The 21,537-nt window shown below is 48.4% G+C and overlaps 4 protein-coding genes across 4 annotated transcripts; 2 read left to right on the top strand and 2 right to left on the bottom strand.

Annotated features, from left to right (window-relative positions):
• Positions 1–777: 777 nt before the first annotated feature.
• On the top strand, positions 778–4,021 carry LOC123444576 (5' exonuclease Apollo). Its single transcript, XM_045121351.1, has 4 exons — positions 778–1,202; positions 1,293–1,501; positions 2,359–2,466; positions 2,734–4,021. Exons 1-4 carry the CDS (start codon positions 905–907, stop codon positions 3,616–3,618), a joined length of 1,500 nt encoding a protein of 499 aa, XP_044977286.1. The 5' UTR covers positions 778–904; the 3' UTR covers positions 3,619–4,021.
• A 357-nt stretch (positions 4,022–4,378) lies between these two features.
• Positions 4,379–6,462, bottom strand: LOC123444575 (putative B3 domain-containing protein Os03g0621600). The gene has a single exon (XM_045121349.1). The coding sequence runs from the start codon at positions 5,046–5,048 to the stop codon at positions 4,392–4,394; it is 657 nt and encodes a 218-aa protein (XP_044977284.1). The 5' UTR covers positions 5,049–6,462; the 3' UTR covers positions 4,379–4,391.
• Positions 6,463–8,122: 1,660 nt separating this feature from the next.
• LOC123444574 (diacylglycerol kinase 5-like) lies at positions 8,123–14,411 on the top strand. The gene is made up of 13 exons (XM_045121348.1): positions 8,123–8,402; positions 9,772–9,982; positions 10,167–10,289; positions 10,407–10,535; positions 10,927–11,012; positions 11,100–11,220; positions 11,751–11,799; positions 12,158–12,240; positions 12,342–12,409; positions 12,575–12,649; positions 13,431–13,518; positions 13,608–13,727; positions 13,960–14,411. Exons 2-13 carry the CDS (start codon positions 9,785–9,787, stop codon positions 14,284–14,286), a joined length of 1,467 nt encoding a protein of 488 aa, XP_044977283.1. The 5' UTR covers positions 8,123–8,402; positions 9,772–9,784; the 3' UTR covers positions 14,287–14,411.
• Positions 14,412–15,841: 1,430 nt separating this feature from the next.
• On the bottom strand, positions 15,842–18,700 carry LOC123444573 (pentatricopeptide repeat-containing protein At1g09900-like). Its single transcript, XM_045121347.1, has 2 exons — positions 16,452–18,700; positions 15,842–16,090 (listed from the first exon to the last, which is right to left on the bottom strand). Exon 1 carries the CDS (start codon positions 18,651–18,653, stop codon positions 16,644–16,646), a length of 2,010 nt encoding a protein of 669 aa, XP_044977282.1. The 5' UTR covers positions 18,654–18,700; the 3' UTR covers positions 15,842–16,090; positions 16,452–16,643.
• Between the last annotated feature and the right edge of the window lie 2,837 nt (positions 18,701–21,537).

Here is a 21,537-nt window from a genome sequence, read left to right as displayed (position 1 = left end):
AAGCCACGGTCGGGGGGAAAGACCAACTCCAAGAAGGAGGACAAAGCGGGATGCAGTGCCGATCGCCTTGATCGCAACCGTGGAGTATATGATGAGCAAGAAGGATACAAGGCAGGGGAAGTGCCGACAAGACAAAAAAAAGCAAATGAACGCCTTCATGGAGATACAAAGGAGGAGGCTTGAGATGGAGACGGAGAAGCAAGTCACAATGCTTTAGATGGAGGCGGAGAAGCAATGCAATATGCTAGAGATTGAGGCCGCCAATGCCAAGACCAAGGCGAAGAAGTGTCTCTCGCTAGCATGATGACGGGGGTGAAGATCATAAAGGTGGATCTCAACACTGTGTCATCAAGGAAGATGCCATGGTTCGAGAAGATGCAGGCCGACATGATCAAGTTCAACGACGAATGATCTATGACGTCTAGCGCCGTCATTTTTTGTATGCTGGCAAGTGTGCTGGCACGACCACGACCGCGATGGCGTGGTCGAACTCCCGTTCCTTTTTGTGTGCTGGCATGTGTGCCGACCGCTAGCAAGTGCGTCGGCATGAACTATTTTCTGAAGCTGGCATTGTATGTCGATCGCTAACATGATGCCGCCATGAACTTTGGACGACGGCATGGTCGCTGTCTAAAGCAGCTCCAGCCCTCTTTTTTTTTTTGGCCTAAAAATCTGAGACCTGTCCGATGGTGGTTTCGAAAATGTTGACATGCCTCTCTCTCTCAAAAAAGAAGAAAATTTTGACATGCTTCTCTGTGACAATTACCACGCGCGGTGCGGTTAGCGTTTTCATTTTGGCGCGCGTCTGGTCTCGTCTCTCCCATCCCCTTCCCTCTCCCCAGAAAGACCAAAACACCCCCCAAAATCCGCGGGCGGCGCACTGGCGGCAAGTTGAGCGGCGGCCATGGACGAGGGGCTGGTGTCCGTGGACAAGTTCAGCGGCGGCAGCCAGGTCTACTTCCTCACGCACCTCCACCTGGACCACACGCGGGGCCTCGGCGCGTCGGGCGGCTGGCGCCACGGCCCGCTCTACTGCTCCCCGGCCACGGCGCGCCTCCTCCCCATCCGCTTCCCGGGGGTCGACGCCTCCCTCCTCCGCCCCGTCGCCGCCGGCGCCTCCGCCTCGCTCTCCCTCTCCTCCCCCAACTCCGGGCGCCCCGTCTCCATCCACGTCACCGCCCTCCCCGCCCTCCACTGCCCCGGTACGCCTCCCTCCCCAAACCCTCACCTCCGAATGTGCTCGCCGCCGCTTGGTAAGCCGTCTGATCCGTGGCCGCGTGCCTTGTGCGCAGGCTCGCTCATGTTCCTCTTCCGCAGCGATATCGGATGCATGCTGTACACCGGGGATTTCAGGTGGGAGTTGGGGTGCGACAAGGCGCGGTCCGCGAAGAAGGCGCTACTCGACGCGCTCGCCGGGGATACCGTCGACGTGCTCTACCTGGACAACACCTACTGCCACCCGTCGCTGAACTTCCCTCCGCGCCACGTCGTCGCTCAGCAGGTCAGATTTGATTCGATCCACTGCGCCAATTTCTGCCCCGTGTATGAAACGTTGTCACTTCAGCCGGCCGTAGTCCATGCTAGTCTGAAATTATCTTCAGAGAAGTGCACTTACCTTCTCTGATGATTTAAATCACCAGGAAGATTATACGTTGTGGGTCCCTACGGAAAACAATTTTTAGAATGCCTTGGAGGCCTGATCCCATTCTGGCAGTGAAGTCTCCAGAATGAGCAGATGCGCTTTGATATGCAATTTCCGGTGTCCATCCTTAGGTGTCAGTTGCAAGTTGCAATTGTCAGTTACAACCTAGTTCATGTACACAGTGTGCTGCTTATACATCAATACTTCTGGCATTTCACATGGAGCTCATAGAATTTCAGCACTCCCTCCCATCCGATTAATTGACGCAGCCTCTATACAATGTAAAATTTGGACATTGTATAGAGGCTGTGTCAATTAATTCGGATCACAGGGAGTAAGAAATTTGGTATAGCCTGTTGATGCCACTCAAGCCAAATGTCTGTCAAAGGTGAAAACCAGTGGCATATTGTTTTCCAGAGCTGCATCTTCAAGGGGGCAGAGACTATCTGAGCATGGATTTGGTTGGAAAGCTGTTGTACTTCCTCATGTTCAGCATTAGCTGTCCCGCATCCTATTTTACTAATGGGGTGGATGCTCTGATAGAGGCTAGAATTCTAGTGCTAATTAATCTACCTGCAATAAGATGTCATTCCCAACTTGTAAGTAAGTTGCCCACACATAAGTTTCTGCCCTGAGCGCAATGTATGTGACCATTAAGTTGTCCATCATGCTATGTTGGATGTTCTATACTAATATTTTCTTAGTGTTGGGTGCAGATAGTTGACATTATTCGTGCTCATCCTGATCATGAATTTATTCTTGGCATTGACACTCTTGGCAAAGAAGACCTCTTGCTTTATATAGCCAGAGCACTACAAACGAAGGTGCTAAGCCTCTTCTCCTTGACATACTCAATTTTCTACTCCTGGGCATAATCTGATATGTTCCTTAATTTCCTATTTCCATTCTTTTATTCAGCATAAATGTGCTTCAGTATTGATGTTAAGCTCTCACCGCTGCTCAGTCATCTAGTCTAAAATTCTGTGTAGCCCTCAGAACTTTGATACACACGGTGCTATCGTATTTGCTTTATAAACGCTACACATTGATCTTCTGAAGGCTAAATATTCTTTTCTCTCTTTCCTTGTCAGATATGGGTCTGGCCCCAGCGCCTACTGACAATACACCTTCTAGGCATTGATAACAATGAAGAGATCTTCACCACCCAGACCAGCTTGACCAGGATCCGGGCTGTACCAAGATACGCCCTGAGCATTGAGAGTCTTGAAGCTTTGAACACAGTATGTCCAACTATAGGAATCATGCCTTCAGGCAGCCCTTGGCTATGGAGAAACAGTGAGGGAAAGGCTAAGTTCAGTGATAAAGCACCAGCAAAGTCTAGCAGATGCAAAGGGCGAGGGCGGGGCGCTGGCGCAATAGAGATGAACTATGATCCCTTGTCACCACCAAAGCTATTTGAGAAGGACTCCTACACTCTGCCATACTCCGACCATGCTTGTTTTTTGGAGCTAGAGGATTTTATGCAGACAGTGCGCCCGTCAGCAGTCGTAGGGATCGTCCGCACGTCATACTGTTACGTGAATCCTCGTGGTCACTTCGGCCATCTCTGTGCAGACGAAGACGAAGCGTGCACTGACAATACGCCCGTGAAGAATGACAGGCATGCTGGAAACTCGACGCCCTTGAAGAACAGCAGGCATGCTGGAAACTCGACTCCGGTGAAGAACGGCAGGCATGCTGGGAACTCGACTCCAGTGAAGAACGGCAGGCATGCTGGGGACTCGACTCCGGTGAAGAACGGCAGGCATGCTGGGAACTCGACTCCGGTGAAGAACGGCAGGCATGCTGGAAACTCGCCGCCTAAGAGAAGACCAAGTGCTTTGAAGACCCCGAGGAGAAGGATGGTCAAGATCTCCAGTCCAACGCTGTACAGAAGCAGAGCTATAATGATGAAAAGGAGGCATTCCTGTGGTGCAAAGATTGAAGAACCCGAAGAAACCATCCCTTTCTCTTGAGTTATCTCCCCTCCCAAGTAGATTTTATCTTAGTCCTGCAAAATGATCGACAGCAGCTGGATGTAGAACCTATGATCGTCCCTCGAGTTATCTCCCCTCCCCGAGTAAATTCTATCTCGCTCCTGCAAAAAGATCGACAGCAGCTGGATGAAGAACCTGTCATCGTCCCTCGAGTTATTTCTCCAAGTAAATTTTATTCTGCTCCTGTAAAGTTTAACAACTGGATAGGAAGAGCCTGTGTGCGACCTACCTCCCTTTGAGTTATTTTCACAAGTAAAATTTGTTTAGCTCGTGTAATAATTAACAGATGGACTGTGGAAGCAAGTGGGCTAGGAAGTGTTCTGATACTCTTTAACCAGCTTTCCTGGCCTGGGTGCCCACCGGTGCTGTCTGGTTCTTTTAACCCCGTTTTGTCAGCAAGATGCATTTCAGTCTATTATGGCGTGTTTGGTTCTTTAGTCTACAGTAGCTGCATTGCATAACCTTCTCAACCCAGCCTGGTTGAGCAAAAACAGCCTCAAATGCACCATCTGTAAGTTGTTTGGTTGCTTGCATGCCCTCTTGGTTGCATGGGCTGAACCACACTGTCTGGTGTTTGGTTGCCTACATGTTAGTGGATAAATCCAAGACATGGTGTTTGATTGTATGCAACGCCTGATGTGTGGTAATCTCTTTAGTTGGAGAGGTTACCGGCACATTTCGACACAACCATGTACCACACATCATAAACAGAGCAGAGCATAAACAAAGATCCAACTACTTAACAATATAGTTCACAACGATAGTTCAAACAGTTCAATGCATAAATCATAGTTCAAGCAGACTCGATAGTACTTAGGAAGGAGGTGCCCCAGCCCTAGTCCCTGGCGGTGAAGGCTTTTGTCATGCTTCCCGCACTTGTTGATCACCTCAATGCCATCGTCGTCGAAGATGATGACCTTGAGGGTGTCGGGAGTCAGGAGCTTGAACGTCACCATGTAGCCGATATTGATCTGATGAACGGCGGCGAAGGTGGCCCAACCCTGATCCAGGGTCACCCTGCCGTTCATCAGCTTGGCCGTCACCTTCCAGGAGCACCCGGTGTTGTTCTTCAGCTTGAACTCCGTCGACACCGCGACGAAGTGCTTGGTGAAGTCCAGGGGCATGGGGATGCACTCAAGCTTCGGTGCAAGGATGACCTTGCACAAGTGAGTTGGGCCACCCTCCTCATGGTAGTGGCCGTAGTTGCGGCGCTTGCTGCTGGGGGGATCCTCCATGCGCTCGTCGTCGCCAACCATTGGCGTCTTCGGTTGTTCCTCGGCGGTGGGCGGCAGCACCACCTCGGGTATTGTATGAACCGCCTCATTGCCCTTCTCGTCAACGCCTGGGAGCACCTCCGTGACCATCTCATTGCTCTCCTCGATCTGCACACAATTCATGGAGTCAGACATATACAGAGTTCATGGCTCATTGAAGAGCATGTAGTTAAAACGGCATGACTGTCACTCTTCCTTCTCTCCATCACGCCTATAGTTACTCAACCTGACCACAAGTACTTACCCACCCCCTCTCTTCTCTCACTATCAACCTTCCTCCGACATCATTCGCTGAGCCATGAATCAGGCCGTCTCCGACAACGCTAAACAGAGGAAGAGGTGGTCCAAGTACAAAAACTACTAGGCTCCTAATGACCGTCGTGCCGCAGTGTACTGGGAGACGGCAATCGTGCCGCCGGCGGTCATCGGTGGGGAGCCTAAGGAGGAGAAAGAACCGGTGCAGATGCCAGTGAGGGCTCCGGAGGCAGACCGTCGTAGCTGGCAGATTGACCTCGACTCCGCCGATGACGACGACGACTCGCTGCCCCGCACGACGATGGACAATAAGATGAAGGCCAGCCACTCGACCCGCCGCTTTGTACGCCTCAACGACGAGTTTAGCCAGTGTCTGTTCTGTACCTCCAATCCCCCAGTCCCCCTTCTACTCCATCCGCATCTACCTATATTTCGATCTTGCATGAACTAGTATGAACTCGTATGAACTAATATGAACTAGTATGAAGTGCCATGCTTATCTACCTCTATTCCCCATTTCCCTCTCCGCCGTGGATCGAATCTACCGCCGGATCGAACGCGAAAAAGTAGTGCATGACAAACAGAAGAGTGCTTATCGCCATTGCCGCGGGCCAGGTGATGATCCGCTCGCCAGTGATGGAGTCCGGTGTTCTTCTTGTTCTCCTTCGATCCGCCGTCGCCGTTGAGAGTTGGGAGAGTGGGGGAGAGGGAGCGGTGAGGGGCGGTGACGCTAATAACTGCCGGCGCTTCGGGAAGCGGAGCGGCTTCTCGAGAGTGGCCGCGAGCGTGCAGCCGCCGCCGCCCACGTGCACTGCTCGGGCCTGGCTTTGGAGAAACTACCGATTCAAGCGTTCCTAGAGAGCGAGGCGCAGAAGTGCTTTAAACATCGTGCCATGCAGGCTCAACAGCGTATGCAGCCAACCAAACAGCCCGTTTTCTTTCCGCGCGGGCCTGGTTGGCCTCATGCAAGCAACCAAACGCGCCCTTACCGTCTTCCCTATGCAGTTTATTACTACTTTGCAACATAGAAAGCCCTGCACTTTTTCGAGCGCACGTTGGATGCAACAAAAGCAGGCAACTTTCAGGCAGCACAGTAGGTAGTACATCCGAGGAGAAAACTCGAAGCGGACGCCTCCAAAAAATTCGGGCAGACGGAGCAAAGTTGGTTGGGTTCGGGTCGCATCCGTGCGCAGGAGAAGAAAGAAGATCTCCCCCCTGCTTTGAACGCCCAACCGCCGCACGGACGTGGCTGCCGTTGGGGCAGGCAGACGCACCGGGGCGGGGCGGGGCGGGGCCGGGCCGGAAGGCGATGCGGCGATGGGGCGATGGCGCCACACACAGTGTCGGCATGAGAGCTTTCGGCACCGACTTGCAGCTAACATGGCGGATGCTTTGGACATTCCGAAAGATATAAAGCCCCCTTTGCACTTGCGCTTGCCCCACCCAGGTCAGCAGGGGCGGAGCCGGAGGCGAAAAAGGGTGGAGACATTTCCGTCGCGGCGGGGAGGGAATCCCGCCTTGCTTGCGATGCGATGCGACACGGATCGAAATTCCGTGGTGGTGTGGTGTCTGGTGTGATTGATGCGCAGATGCAACTGCCCGACGTCGAAAGCGCCCAAAGTTTGCCCCCGGGATTAGACGCCGGTCGCTCGCCGGCGCTCAGGTCCCTTTTCCTGACCGAAGCGTCGTCACGTCGTTGCATGTTCCGTCAGGTTTCTGTCCAAACTGATGCGGTGCTCCCGATTTCATTTCACATGAAAACCGATGGCATAGCAGCCTGCGTGCGTGGTGACAGTTTCCTAATGCTTACCTTTTGCAGGTTTGGCATTCGTCGGTTGGTGCTGCCAGGGAACGGAGGCTTCTGGAATCCGGACCGGGGTTTTTCAGCGTGCAAGTTTGGTACGGTGCACAAGGCGTGGGGAAACCGAGAGCGCACACTTGGAATGTTGGGACGTTGAAGAATACCCGCCATATATACACAACCATAAAGCAAGGGGACATGTTGAATTCCAAGCCCAAAAAAAAGAGGGGAAGAAGCAAAGAATGTTGAACGTCGACCACAGACCCGCACCTCACCTCACCCTGGTCACGTGGCGGAATGGAGCCACCGGCGGCGTATGTGGAGAGAATATAGGGGTGATCCTGGTCACGTGGAGCTGGAGCTGCCGGCAAAGACCTGCTGCTGCCTGCTAGGCTGCCATGCCAAGATTCTGATGCCCTCGGGCGAGGCGGGCATGCGCCATGCCGAGGCGACATCGCCCCGCTGCTCTGACCTGGCCCGATCAACGACGCACCCACCACGCCGCCGCCGCCGCCGCCGCCTCCCGCTCGCAGAGAAATGCATGAGAAAAGCACACGGCCGCGCGTGCGTGCCCGTGCCGGACCGCAGTCCCTCCCCTCAACTCAAGAATCGGAGCGGCCGCGCGAGACCGCTGCCCGCGCGCCGCGGGACGGGAGCGGGATTCTCCCTTTCCTCCCCCCACACGGGAACGGGATTCCTTCCAGCTCCAGCCACGGCTTCCCCGAGAAGGAGACGCCATGGCCATGGGCTCTGTTCAAAACAAGAAAAGAAAAGAAGGCGCCATGGGCACCATCGGACATCAGAGGCAGAGCTTGCTCGGACAAACCAATCCACCAGATAAGATGAGATGGGCAGGCAGAGAAAGAGAAAGAGAGATTCGACGAATCCCCCACCCCCACCCCCGACGAAAGAAAGAAATGGTAGCCAACCCCCATTGGGCCAGGCACGCACATACGCGTGCGACCGAGCGTGTTGTGTCACCGTGTGAGTGAGCCTCTGAGGCCGGGGCTACCGACTAGCCTGAGGCCCCACCGTGGCACCCCCGCCCGCGGCGGGGGTCCCGTAAATAGAAGCCACGCGTCGGGGGCCGCACATGGGGCCCCACGAATGCCGCTTTATAACACGCGGCCAGCCCCCCGCGGAATCCCAATTTCAACCAAATCAATTCCCCCCCACCCCTCTTCCTCCCTCCCTCCTCCGGGCCGGGAGCTCGCCGCACCGCCGCTCCTCCTCGCTGCCGGGAGCGGAGGCGAGGGCAGGGGAGGGGAGGAATCATATCCCTCCTGCCGGGCCGCCGACGCCCGTCGTGGCTCGCTCGCTCGCTCGCTCGCTCCGACGCTCGTTGCGTGCGCACTGCCACGCCACGGCCCAGCGCCTTCTTCCTTTCGGCGCCGTCCACCGCGACTCCTTCAAGCGATTCGCCTTCCCCGCAGGTGAGAGAGGGATGGAGGGAGGGAGGGAGGGGATCCTCATCAGGTTATTAATTGATCTCGCGTCGCCGTCTTCATCTCCCTCGGCTGGCTAGCTTGGTTTTGGTTTTGGATTCCTGAGGCTGCTCCTACTGATACTCCCGTTCCATTACGGGCGGCCTGGCTACCGAGCGGGAATTTCGGGGCTCCTAGGATTCGGCCGAGTAAACGCGCTCGTCCTTTTTTCTTCTTCTGGAATTGCCTTTAATGGCAACATTTCCATCCAGAATCGAAATGCAGCCCGGTTTCTTCATCCGCATGCATTCTGTTGCCTGCACGCGATTTACCTCAGTGTTTCTTGTTTACCAGTGAACTCGATTTGCAGCTAGAGCGTGTCAGCGGTGCTTCCAGTGTTGCCTATTCATGTTTCTTCTTTTCTCCCCCTATCGAATTAAGGGGCGCACCGTTCCCCCCAAATACCCCCCCCCCCCCTATATACAGTTTCTTTGTTTCCTGAAAGGACGGGGATTGAATCATAGCGTATGCATGCCTGTGATTCTGCATACTTCGTTTGAATATGGTGTTCTAACTTGTCAGGACGAGCGCATAGAATTCGTGACTCTAACTCGAGATTTTTGCAGTTTTAACAGATCTTTTATTTTGTTTTTACTGTCCAAATTTACTGCTCCCTCCGTCCCAAAATAAGCGACGGTGTACAAACACTTATTTTGGGACGGAGGGAGTATTACCTGCCACCACTCTGTTTTTTTAACTTCAATTAAAATCTTTGCGCGAAACTTGCGTCAGCTATACAGTTTTTCATGTAGGCATTGTACGAATGATGATTTGGGACCATTGATGGCTCGTTTGCTTCGATTATTCCAGATCGTCAATTTGTAGGGGTCACATTAATTGATACGTAATTAACACTGCAATGATTCGTTTCGAGGACAACAGTGACCCCTCATCTATCTCCTTTATTTACTAGAAGGGATATGTCCTTGTCATATACAGAAACTCAAGTGCTTACCTGATATAAGCGACATCCAAGCAGCTGAAAGTACACAAGTTTTGCCGAATCTCTGTAATCATACAGTAGTTATATGATATCATCACCTTCAAACCGTTTATTTATTTTAATACAATGGGTACGTGGATGACCTTACCAAGACAGAATTGCACCCATGATTTTTAAAGTTGATTTTTAGGTCTGCCGAGCAAATTAATGCAGTGTGGTAGCTGTTTCAGGAAAATATATGCCCAATGTAAATCTGAAAGTCAGTTATCAAATTTGACCCACAGAACCACAAATGGTGCGGGGGGCTATATTACATTTGCCATGCAAATGATGTGTTGTCCTATATACCGTCGTAATGATAAGTTAACATTGCAGGTAGCAAGCTCAAATGGATAACAGTTTCGAGAAAAATGACATGCTGAAAGAATTCTACATTCCGACCTATATTTTCATGCCGGAGTCCTCAGTGGAGCAAGTTTCTCACATACCCAGCTGTCCAGTGATTGTTTTTATCAACACCCGAAGTGGCGGGCAACTTGGAAGTAATTTACTTGTCACATACCGCAAGCTTCTCAATCATGCTCAGGTATATATTTTCATGTTTACAAGATGTATTTGTTCAGTACTCCCTCCATCCCAAAATAATTGACTCAACTTTGTACTTACAAAGTTGAGTCACTTATTTCGGGATGGGGGGAGTATTACAGTACCCATGCATTTTTACTGCCAGAGAAAGAAAATATAGCTAGTTCTAAATTTCTGAATTGCAGGTGTTTGATCTACTTGATGAAACTCCAGACAAAGTCTTGCACAAACTCTACAGCAACGTCGAAAGGCTCAAGCTTGATGGAGATATTCTTGCTTCTGAAATCCATAGGAGATTGAGGCTAATAGTGAGTGCAGATAGGCATTGCTCTCCAAATAGCGTGCCATGTTTTGACCATCATATTTCCGTGTTCGTTATTTGAACAGGCTTAACTTACATATTATTATCATGGAAATTTGATTAGGTTGCTGGAGGCGATGGAACTGCAGGTTGGTTGCTTGGAGTTGTATCTGATCTCAAGCTAGCCCATCCACCTCCCGTTGCTACAGTTCCCCTGGGAACTGGAAATAACTTGCCATATTCTTTTGGATGGGTATGTACTTTGGAAGTAGCTAATCAAAACAATTTTGTTCCTGCTAGTTCTTCTTATACTAGCGCAGCGTGTTATACTTGCATGAGCCGTTTCTGTTAGACCTGCTTTTACTCAACAGTATGACTTAAAACGTTTGATCCAAATATTTATCCTTTTTGCTGTGCATAAACGAAATTTACTATCATGGGTAAAAAGAATTCCGTGTTGTTATCTTCAAGTTAAGTACTAGTGATTTTGGTGCCATAGATCCATGGCATTCTTCTGATGGGGATTACTGCAATTCTTCGTTAACTTGCCTTTTGTGATCTATCTATATGTGTTAGTCGCTATCCGGTACAATACTTTATATGATGTGCTGTGAATTCAATAGTAACGCGAAATTGATATGCAGGGTAAGAGAAATCCTGGCACAGATCGTGAGTCTGTCATATCATTCCTAAAGTTGGTAAAAGAAGCAAGAGAGATAAACATTGATAGGTCGGTTTCTTTTCTACAGTTTCACGATATCTGTGTGTGATCTTCATATGGATGTTATCTAACATTGTTATTACTACATTGTTTCAGCTGGCATACTGTCATGAGAATGAAATGCCCAAAACGTTCTCCTTGCGATCCGATTGCTCCTGATTTGCCGCATTCTCTGCATGCATTTCACCGTGTGCCAAAGACAGATCCAGAAGATATGGTAACCACTGTTGATGTGGATTAGTTTTATGTATGACTCACGTATTCATATTTTTGTGTTAACTTAGTTGTTGTGTTTTTATTTTTAAACGCTTTTGTTTTCTGGGAGGTTGTTATGTATTTTTGGAAAAAACACTATCATGATCTTCGTTATACATATTTGTCGTGTGGACAGGAGTTCAGACAAATATCTGAATAGTTGTTATCTAAAAAAGATAGTTAATCTATATCATGCATTGAGGACTAAAGCGTTCCCGCTGAAAGTAAAACTTCTTGCTTGCAGTCCCATACTTTTCTATACTTAGTCGCTAGGTTTTCAAAATAATCTATACATTTTAAATTCATAAATGTGACATAGTTATATTGTTCTTGCGCCAATGTTAAAAACCTCAGCTTACTTGATATGCACTGTATGCTTCCCCATCTGTAAATTGAATCAGGAACGCCAATTATTGAAGAAGAGGAAATGAACCTTTTAAATCATGTGAGTCCCATAGTATGCGTATAACCTTAGTTTTTCATTTGTTCCAGGAGTATTCTTACACATATCGTGGAGGGTTTTGGAATTATTTCAGTATGGGTGAGTTCTTTCTTCTAAGTGTACTTTATATGTTGGTGATTCATTTTTTAATTGATTCTTGCTCTTGCAAAATTGGGCAGAATAAAAATAATAATAGTGTTTAGCTAAATAGCCAAAGGTGCTGATGTTTAGTTGCTGTTTGCTGTAGACCCTTTAGGGATCATGCTTTTGGCTTTTTTTTACGTTCATGTACTGTAATAAGTATCATCAAAGTTGAACTGCTTTTGCCTTTTTCTATTTGCTTAATTCCTGTAAGAATCTTGTTCTGTGCCGGTTTCTTTAAAGGAAATCGACGAGGAGGATCGTTCTTTTTTTAGAAGATGGCCAAAAGCTGAAAGAAACTTTCATACTGTCACAGGAATGGATGCCCAAGTGTCTTATGCATTTCATTCTCAGAGGAAATTGCATCCAGAGAAATTCAAGAATCAGTTGTCTAATCAGGTTAACTAAGCATCTGTGCATTTCTATCATTTTACTTTTACATCCAATTCATGCTTTTAGTTTCTCGCTTGAAACCAACCTCTTTTGGATCTGTTGTGCAGAAAACATATTTGAAGCTGGCATGCACACAAGGGTGGTTCTGTGCCTCTTTAAGCCATCCAATGTCACGGTAAGTACTTGTTTGCCACTAACTAGGGTATGGGACTGCTTCAAAACAAATAATGTTCGTCACAAACTCAATATTAATTTTTTACATTTGAAAAAATAGTCAAGGTTTCCTAATAACATTGCATTCGACTGACATCATTCTTGGATGCCTTTCACTGGATAACAGGAATATCGCTCACCTTGCAAAGGTAAAGATAATGAAGAAATCTGGAAAATGGGAAACCTTGGAAATTCCACAGAGGTAATTCCAATGTGCTTCCCCTTTTCGGTATTGAAACTGCATGCCCATGCCAGTGTTTAGGAGAGTATGTTCTCATCTTTGAGCATGGATAGAGATTTGAGCATGTATTGAAACTGTGTGCCCATGCCAGTGTTTAGGAGAGTATGTTCTCATCTTTGAGCATGGATAGAACTTTGAAGTTTCAGCTATAGCATTATTGTCTCTGTCAAAAGTGGTAGCATAAACGAGGCCACGTCTCTGCTACTTGCAGAAGTTGTGGATACTGTTGATCTAAACCATCACACCTCTCGTCAACAGCTCACAATGTACTTGGATGTTTCGAGTTACATAACTATACACTTAGGGTATAGTTAATTCCTAATCAACCTCATTAATTATTTCTTGATTACAAGTTTTCTGGGTCGTGATTTAGCTACGCTCAATCCATTTTTCTTTGAAGTAGTTCACGAGAAAAGAAAGGAAACATTTATATTTTATATATTCTTATTATGTTTTTATTAATATATATTGCTAGAAACACGCATTGCGTACACATACAAACACTATCAAGCTTAATAGGCTGGACGATTTCACTAATAAGGTCGACACATCATACTTGGATCCAACTTATAACTCTTGTAGAATCTTCCCCTTATTTATTACGATGTTCTAAATACAAGTCTCGTTTGACTTTGAACAGTCAAACCTAGAAAACTTTGACAAATGGTATTTTTCCAAGTATTTACTTTGATTATGTGGGACTACTTCGTAATGTTCTGAACAAGTTTTTATGCAAATGCAGTATCCGGTCCATTGTCTGTCTCAATTTACCCAGCTTCTCTGGTGGACTGAACCCCTGGGGAACACCAAGTAAGAGGAAGCAAAGAAAAGTAAGTATAGCAACAGCTTGTGGTACTCTTGTACTTTAATTTTTTTCTCTTAAAGATGCCTAAAATCTTAATAAATTATACTATTGTAGAGAGACTTGGTACTGCCTCCACTTGTGGATGATGGCCTTCTGGAGATTGTGGGATTCAAAGATGCTTGGCATGGCCTTGTTTTGTTATCTCCGAAAGGCCATGGCACCCGTCTTGCTCAGGTAAATAAAATATGCAGGTTGTATTATTTCTTGGCTACATAGTATTTACTATATACCCCCGTCATAAAATGTAAGATATGGAGTTGGCATCAGTTGAATGTTTACACATTTGAATGGCATAAGTAGCAAAACTGAATTAGTGAAGCTTTATTAAAAAAAACAGCTTCAACATATTTCGTGTTCAGTTTAAATTAAACCACTTGATGGATACTGAAATCCTATTGCTTCCCAGGCCCATCGTGTCCGATTCAAATTTCACAGGGGTGCAACTGACCATGCCTACATGAGAATCGACGGTGAGCCCTGGAAGCAGCCTCTTCCACAGGAGGATGACGGCAAGGTCGTCGTGGAGATATCCCATGCTGGGCAGGTCAAGATGCTCGCGACCAAAGACTGTATAGCTAAAGGCATCAGCGACTCCCCGGCCATGTCAACAGCTTGCACAGATTCCAGCTCCAGCGATGACTCAGACGATGACTTCACAGAGGAGCGGAGGAACTTCGGCGCTGCCTTGTCGTTCCGCTACATGAATGATGTGAAAAAAACAGTAGAAGCTTGAATCTCTAACTGGGTCCTGTACAGTTTGTCCTGCGTAGGAGATAGATCGTTGCACTGATTTTGTGGAACAGTGGACGTTGCCCCTGTAAGATCCCTTTGCTGGCAAGGTTGTTTGTGTACGACAAAGATGTGTACGGTGCAGTGGGTTTACTTACTGGCAGTCATCATAAGCACTAACCAACTCAATTTCTCTCCGCAATCTCCAGTAAGGCGGCAACACTGAGATTAAGAAACAACAGCCATAAAGGTATTTAACCTTGTTTAAACCGTAATTTGTCATGCTAGCAAGTCAACAAGGTTGATCATCGCTTTGCCAGCATACGCAAGATTCTAAAACTGCAGTATTAGGACGTCATGGCTCCCTGAATCCTACAATATTTACATAAATGGCCTTTCGGATGCTATACATGGATCTGAAGAGAACACAAAGCAAGAAATCTAACCTCCTGCTATGGTTCCTAAAGGATTGGGTTTGTAAAAGAACACAAAGCAAGATTGATCCATAGGAATTTTGGTGGCATCATTCATTTGATCGAAAGAAAATAAAATCTAAACAGAAATAATACAGAATTCTGTAAAGGTCTTCAATCCAAAGATGCCTGATTATCATGTGGAAGAACTGCTTGTTTACTGCCTAGAAATACTTATTGTCATTGCCCAGCTCCGAACAGTTGCAAGCAACATAATAATCCTATATTAACTTTGAACCGCGAGGTAGAAGCCCAGCAAAATCTAATTGATGTAAGTCTATCCTGATTCCCTATTACCGTCTTGCTTGCATCCCGGTTTTCCTTCATTTAAGTGGTCTTGTGGAACTATTTTCAAAACAGGAGGCCAGTGAACTTACATATGATGCTTTGAACAGATGAACTAGAACCAATCAATATGCAACAAACTGAACCAAATCTTGTAGGATATATACGATAGTTTAGTCCTTCAATGCACTCAGGTCACCGTAGACAGTAGAGCAGTATAGGTATAACTGGAAAGTGATGAACCGTCATATGACTTACGAGCCATCGAACTGCGGTTCTAACTTCGAAGCCAAAAAAATAACATGAGGTTCATTCTGAACCTTTGCCCTTTGCTGCAGACAACGAAGGGTGTAGGACTGTAGGTGTAGGAACAACAGCCAACCTGCGAATGGTATCTGACGTCATGCCCTGTGGTTTCACCTGCAGGTGTAGAAAACAACATGAGAACCTGACATCAGACCTGAGGATACAGCACGTGATAGATCCTAAATTTCTAATCTCAAAGGATCAAATGAGACGCTATAAATATACATCCAGTGAAAAGAGATAACGTGCTTACCAATATGAAATTCCTTAATGATGAAATTGGAACGTGTGGATAGCCTGTTTATAGATTAAAAATAGATCCAGCTGACGTTATATTTTCCTCACTTGCAGCGTTCTCTCGACATGCGAATATTCAGTCAGGCAAACCTAGGCAGAAACATGATTCATCGAGGACCACTTAGTCCATCATTAAAACTAGACGAAAATAGATATTCAGAATGTATAAGAAAAGCATAGTCAACAAGGCCCTGGAAAGAAAGCAACTATTCACATACCATTGCTCATGGAAGATAAATCAAAATGTTTATAAACACGGAGAAGTATAGTCAAATAATTCAACAATTTAGTCTCAAACTGCTGAAACTGAGAAGTGTTTCTAAGAAACTTTATTTGGCCTGTATCTTTTATTCGGCCGATATGAGTATGAACATTCTTTTATCTCATTTGCTTGTGTTATCCTCCAGCCCGTCCTTTTGATTTCCTTGGTCTTCACGCTTCAAAGACCTGAACAAGATAACTTCTGTTAGTGACATTTCTACAACCTAAGACTATTAAAATGTATGGAGTAACAAAGCATATGATAGTGTAAAGTGGGAAATTTTGATATCAATAATAAATCTACATGCTAACAGGGTAATTTGAAGTTGTACAACTAATTAAGCACAAAACATGCTGGGTTCTTATTTTTGAAAGGCGACTCAAAATATATAACGAGGGAAATAAGGTAACACATCTAGTGAACTAGGAAAGAGAAAGTTTCAAGAACATAGTATATCTCTGTTCTGCAATTTTACGGTTGAAAGTCAAAACTAAGACACCTGGAAGAAAGTTACATCCTCATGATTTCTGTGTTTGTACTTCTCACCTATCCCATCTTTATGGATCATTGTAGCTTGAAATCACACACATTCCACCTTGCTGTAAATGAGGCATATTCTCCGTGGAGACTCAACAGAATTTAATAAGCACCAAAGCCTGATGACTCAAGGCATATGCACAGTCCTGTTTCTCTAACTCTTTTCAGTAATAAGGCATATGCACAATGTAAACCACAACCTTACTGCTGGTCTTCAAGTAAACTCTTGCTCAAGACCCCTTTTGCGTACAACTCACTCAGTACATATCGTGCTTCCTTCAACAGACCCTCATGGGCAAGGCCTTCAATGAGTATAATGTAGGTTGACTCGTTAGGCATGCAACCGTTAGACACCATATAAGCAAAAAAATCAATAGCCTGATCTGTTTCACATCTTTTACAGAGGGCGAACAGTATCTTGTTATACATCCCAACTTTTGGTCTCATCCCCATATCTTGCACAGCATGCAACATCTGAATGGCTTCTTCGGTTCTGTCTTCTCTTGAGAGGACATCAACGACCGAAGAGTAGGTTATTGTGTCTAGGGATACTCCCTTACTGACCAAACCATGCAATAGCTCCAGGGCTTCTTCTGAGTTGCAATCCTTGGTAATCCCATCGAGTAAAGTGTTAAATGTGATCAGATTAGGGGTGCACCCATGCTCCATCATTTGATTCACAAGTTCCATTGCTTCCTCGACAAACCCTTTTTGACAGAAGAAACTCACAAGTACATTGAAAGTCACTGCATTTAGAGGGCAGTCCTTCTGAATCATCTCAGCCAAGAGCTCTGCAGCAGCATCCAAGCGCTCGGCATGGCACAGGCCTGTCAACAACGTAGTGTATGTAATGGTGTTGGGCTCACATGGCAGATTATTAAACAACTCAAGAGCACTATCAACACGCCCTTGCACACAGAAGCCATGGACAAGAGCGTTGTATGTGACGATACCCACTGAACATCCATACTCTGGCATCAGTTCAATAAGCTTGATAGCTTGCTCAATCAATCCTTTCTGGCACAAGATACAGATGAATGTATTGAATGTAACCTCATTTGGGGGACAGTTCTTTCGGACCATCTCTGGCAATAGCTCCTTGGCATGCTCCCATCGGCCGGCGCGACACAAGCCCCTTAGCACAGTAGTATAGCTAATGGTATCAGGATTGCACCCATACATGCCCATGTTGTTCAAGAAGTCATAGGCATCATCCACACGACCCTGTTTACAAATAGCGTTTATGACAATGTTGCACAAGGTAGTGTTGGGTGTGCATCCATGCTGTGACATTTGCTGAAGAACTTGGATTGCCCTCTCCACCATACCTCCACGACAGAAGAATCTGACTAGCATGTCAAAGGTAACCTCATTGGGCACGCACTTCTTGTCCACCATCTCAGCAAAGAGCACCTTGACGTCGTCCCATCGCCTAGCGGCACACAAGCCCTTGAGCACAGTGGTGTAACTGACGATGTCGGGCTGGAACCCATAAGACGAGAGCCGATTCAGGATCTCCTTGGCATCGTCGACGCGACCCTCCCTGCACATGCCGTTGATGATGACGTTGTAGGTGACAATGTTGGGCGTGCAGCCCTTGGCGCGCATCTCGTCGAGGACGTTCATGGCCTCCCCGAAGCCGCTGCTCTTGCACACGGCCTCGAGGAGGACGGTGTAGGTGACGACGCTGGGCTGGCAGCCGCGCTGGAGCATATCGTCGAGCAGGGCGAGCGCGTCGCCGACCCTTCCGCGGTCGCAGAGGCCCCGGATGATGGGCGTGTAGGTGTAGGCGTCGGGCGGGACGGGCATGGAGGCGATGAGGCGGCGCGCGGCGTCGAGGCGGCCGTAGCGGCAGTATCCCGCGACGAGGGTGTTGTAGGCGAAGACGTCGACCGGGGCGCCGGAGGCCTCGGCGGTGCGGAGGACGCGCGCGGCGTCGGAGGTGCGGCCGCGGCGGCAGAGGTTGCGGATGAGTTTGGTGCAGAGGTAGACGTCGGGGGCCTCGCCGCGGGAGGAGGAGGTCTCGACGAGGCGCGCGGCCTCGGCGAGGTCGTCGCGGGCGATGAGGCGGCGGAGGCGGGAGCTGGCGGGGGCCGCGGAGGCGGGGCTGGGGGCCTCGGGCCTGGTGGAGGCGGCGGCGACGTGAGAGTGGTGGTGGAGGTGGTGGGGCTTGGAGAGGGCGTGCGGAAACGAGGGGAGCAGCGTGGCCATGGTTGGGGCAGCGTCGCGGCGTCGCGCTCGCGGACGTGTGGTGTGGGGTGCATCGCCTCGATCGGCTTCAGTTCGGGGGCAGAGGGAGATTGGGCGGGACCGGCATCCGGATGAGACGAGATAGATTAACGGTGGGTTCGTTTGCCCGTCCGGCCAGCCGGTCGCTTGTCAGGATCCAAGCCTGACGAAACTGAATATTTTTCAACACTTCTCCTCTTCATCATCTGATCTGCATCGCAAGGCCTTGATTGCTTCATACCGGTTCGCATCTGCAAGACGCCTCAGCCACAGATCAACCATCCGACGGTTTCCGCAAAGTCCAATGTCACCATTAACTTCTTGATAGTTAGAGCAACTCTAACGGGGCGACCCATTTAATTCGCACCCTTTTTTTGTCCGTGCGGACAAAAAGTTGGCCCAACCCGTCGACCTAAACGGACGCGCGTCCGCTTTTTGTCCGCCCGCCGACCCATTTCCGACCCAATTTTGAGCCTGATTTGCGTCGACGCGGACACGGAACGGACGCGCGCGATGCGCACCTACTAACCTCCCTAGCCCGCCAGTCGACGGCAAAGCGGCCACCTTTTCTCTCCACTTCCCCAAACCCTCCCGCTCGCTCCCGCACCTGCTCCCACCGTCATGGACGACGACATCAAGGCCGCCGCCGGCCTCGCCTCTCTCACCTCGTCCAGCACCGCCTCCGCAGGCAGAGGCAAGCCCCCCTCCCCCCCGCAAGACCGCCGCGCCGCCCAAGAAGAAGGAGTTGACGCCCGAGGAGCGGGCCGTGGAGTCGGCCAAGAGGAAGGGTCGGAGGCACGCGCAGGATGCAAGGGCCGGAGGTGAGAATTATGGCCCCTTCCACGCCCGCGCCGGTGACAATCGACCTCAACTCCATGCCCGTGGCAGGCGGATCATCGTCCGGAGGCACGAGGAAACGCAACGCGAAATGCTAGCCAACATGCTCACCGACATGCAAGACATGCTATGCAAGACATGCCCCGTGAGCGGCCTCGACATGCAAGACATGGTATGCATGCCCTCTCATTCTCTTTTGGTGCCACACATTTTCCCGTTGATTGCATGTCCATTTGCCCACATATGCTTGCTTGTTTTGAATTGCAGGTGTTTCAAGCTTTGGAGGCATTCAAGGTTCAACACGGCGGCAAGGCCTTCCATCTCTCTCATTGTTGGACTATCATCAACGGGGAGGAGAAGTTCAAGGCGCAATATGCCGCCCTCTTGGTGCATGGGGGGAAAGAAGCTGTGGAGGACCATGGTGATGGCGAGAAGGCCCGACCGCGGGGGAAGACCAACTTGAAGAAGGAGGACAAGCGGGATGCAGCGTCGATCACCTTGCTTGAAAAAGTGGAGGGCATGATAAGCAAGAAGAACTTGAGGGAGGAGAAGCACTGGCAAGAAAATGAAGAGCATATGAACGCCTTCATGGAAATCCAAAGGAGGAGGCTCGAGATAGACGCGGAGAAGCAAGCCAAGATGCTTGAGTTGGAGGAGGCAAAGCAAGCCAAGATGCTCGAGATCGAGGCCACCAATGCCAAGACCAAGGCGAAAGAAGTGCCCCTCGCAAGCATGAATACGGGTGTGGAGATCATGAAGGTTGATCTAAACACCCTGTCGTCGAGGAAGAGGCTATGGTTCGAGAAGATGCAGGCCGAAATGCTCAAGTTCGACCAGCCGTGATCTGTGACGGAGAAGATGCAGTCCCTTTTTGTATGCCGGCAAGTGTGCTGGCATGACTACGGGCCGACATGGCGGGGTCGAATTCCCGCCCCTTTTGGTGTGCTGGTATGTGTGTCGGCCGCTGGCAAGTGTGCCAACATGAACTGCATGGTGATTTTCTGTAGGCTGACAATGTATGCCGGTTGCTGGCATGGTGCCGGCATGATCTATGGACGGGGGCCTTTTTAATCTAAATGTGCAGACATTAAATGGGTCGCCCGCATTGGGTGCACAACCGACCCAAAAAGAAAACAGGGCGGACGCAGAGCGGGTGGCCGACCCAAATGGACAAAAAACGGACAAAGTCTTATTTGCTTGGCTATTAAAGCCCCTATTTGGAATCAGGAGATCCATATCTTGTGTAAGGGGTTGTCCCCAAGGCCATTGTGCTCCGGCTGGCTCTAGAACCCTAGCTACAGTCTTGTCAGATCGAGAAATACATTCTCTTGAAGAGGCCATCCTTTTGCAACTTGCGTTTCATTTCTGAATGTTCACGACAAATTCTAGTTAGAGCGTGTCAATTGGTATTAGTAGCCAACGATCTTTGGTGGCGATTGAACAAACATCAAGTGGAGTTGGCTTGGCCGTAAAATCCTACACTTGGGACGGGTTCCGACGGCGGCGTCAATAGTGGCGGTGTTGGTGGCGGTAGATTGTTCGGGTGCAAAAGGGTTTTTGGGCATGATTTTTTGAAGAACTCTTCTTGATTGTGAAATCCCACCCACCCAACCACTCTAGTGCTTCATCCGATGGCGAGCAAAGGCGATGGTATCTGCAGCGGAAAATGAGGTTTCCATGAATATTAGTCAAATCAAGAAACTTGAAAATATTGTTAAGATAAAGAAACTAGCAACAAAAACAACAAGTTGTTTGTGTGCAAATGAAGAAGACATTTGTGAACTATTGGATTGTACTATCTCTTTCACTTGTCCTTTTCCCTTTGTGCCATTTAAAGTTTTAGAAAAAATATTTATACATGTCTTTGTTTTCAGTCATTTGTAAGGAAGTTCATCGATGATTACGTCTCAAGCCACGTGTATGGTCGAGAGGAGAGGAAGGTATTCATACAACACCCACGGTATAATCTTGAAGTCTTCCTCAAGAGGATGAAGGATGAGCGGGCAAGCATCCATAGGCATTGGACTAA

Source organism: Hordeum vulgare, chromosome 3H (genome assembly GCF_904849725.1).
Source record: "Hordeum vulgare subsp. vulgare chromosome 3H, MorexV3_pseudomolecules_assembly, whole genome shotgun sequence".
Lineage (NCBI taxonomy): Eukaryota > Viridiplantae > Streptophyta > Magnoliopsida > Poales > Poaceae > Hordeum > Hordeum vulgare.
The sequence above is the reverse complement of the archived record's forward strand: the minus strand, read 5'-3'. Positions and strand labels throughout refer to the sequence as shown.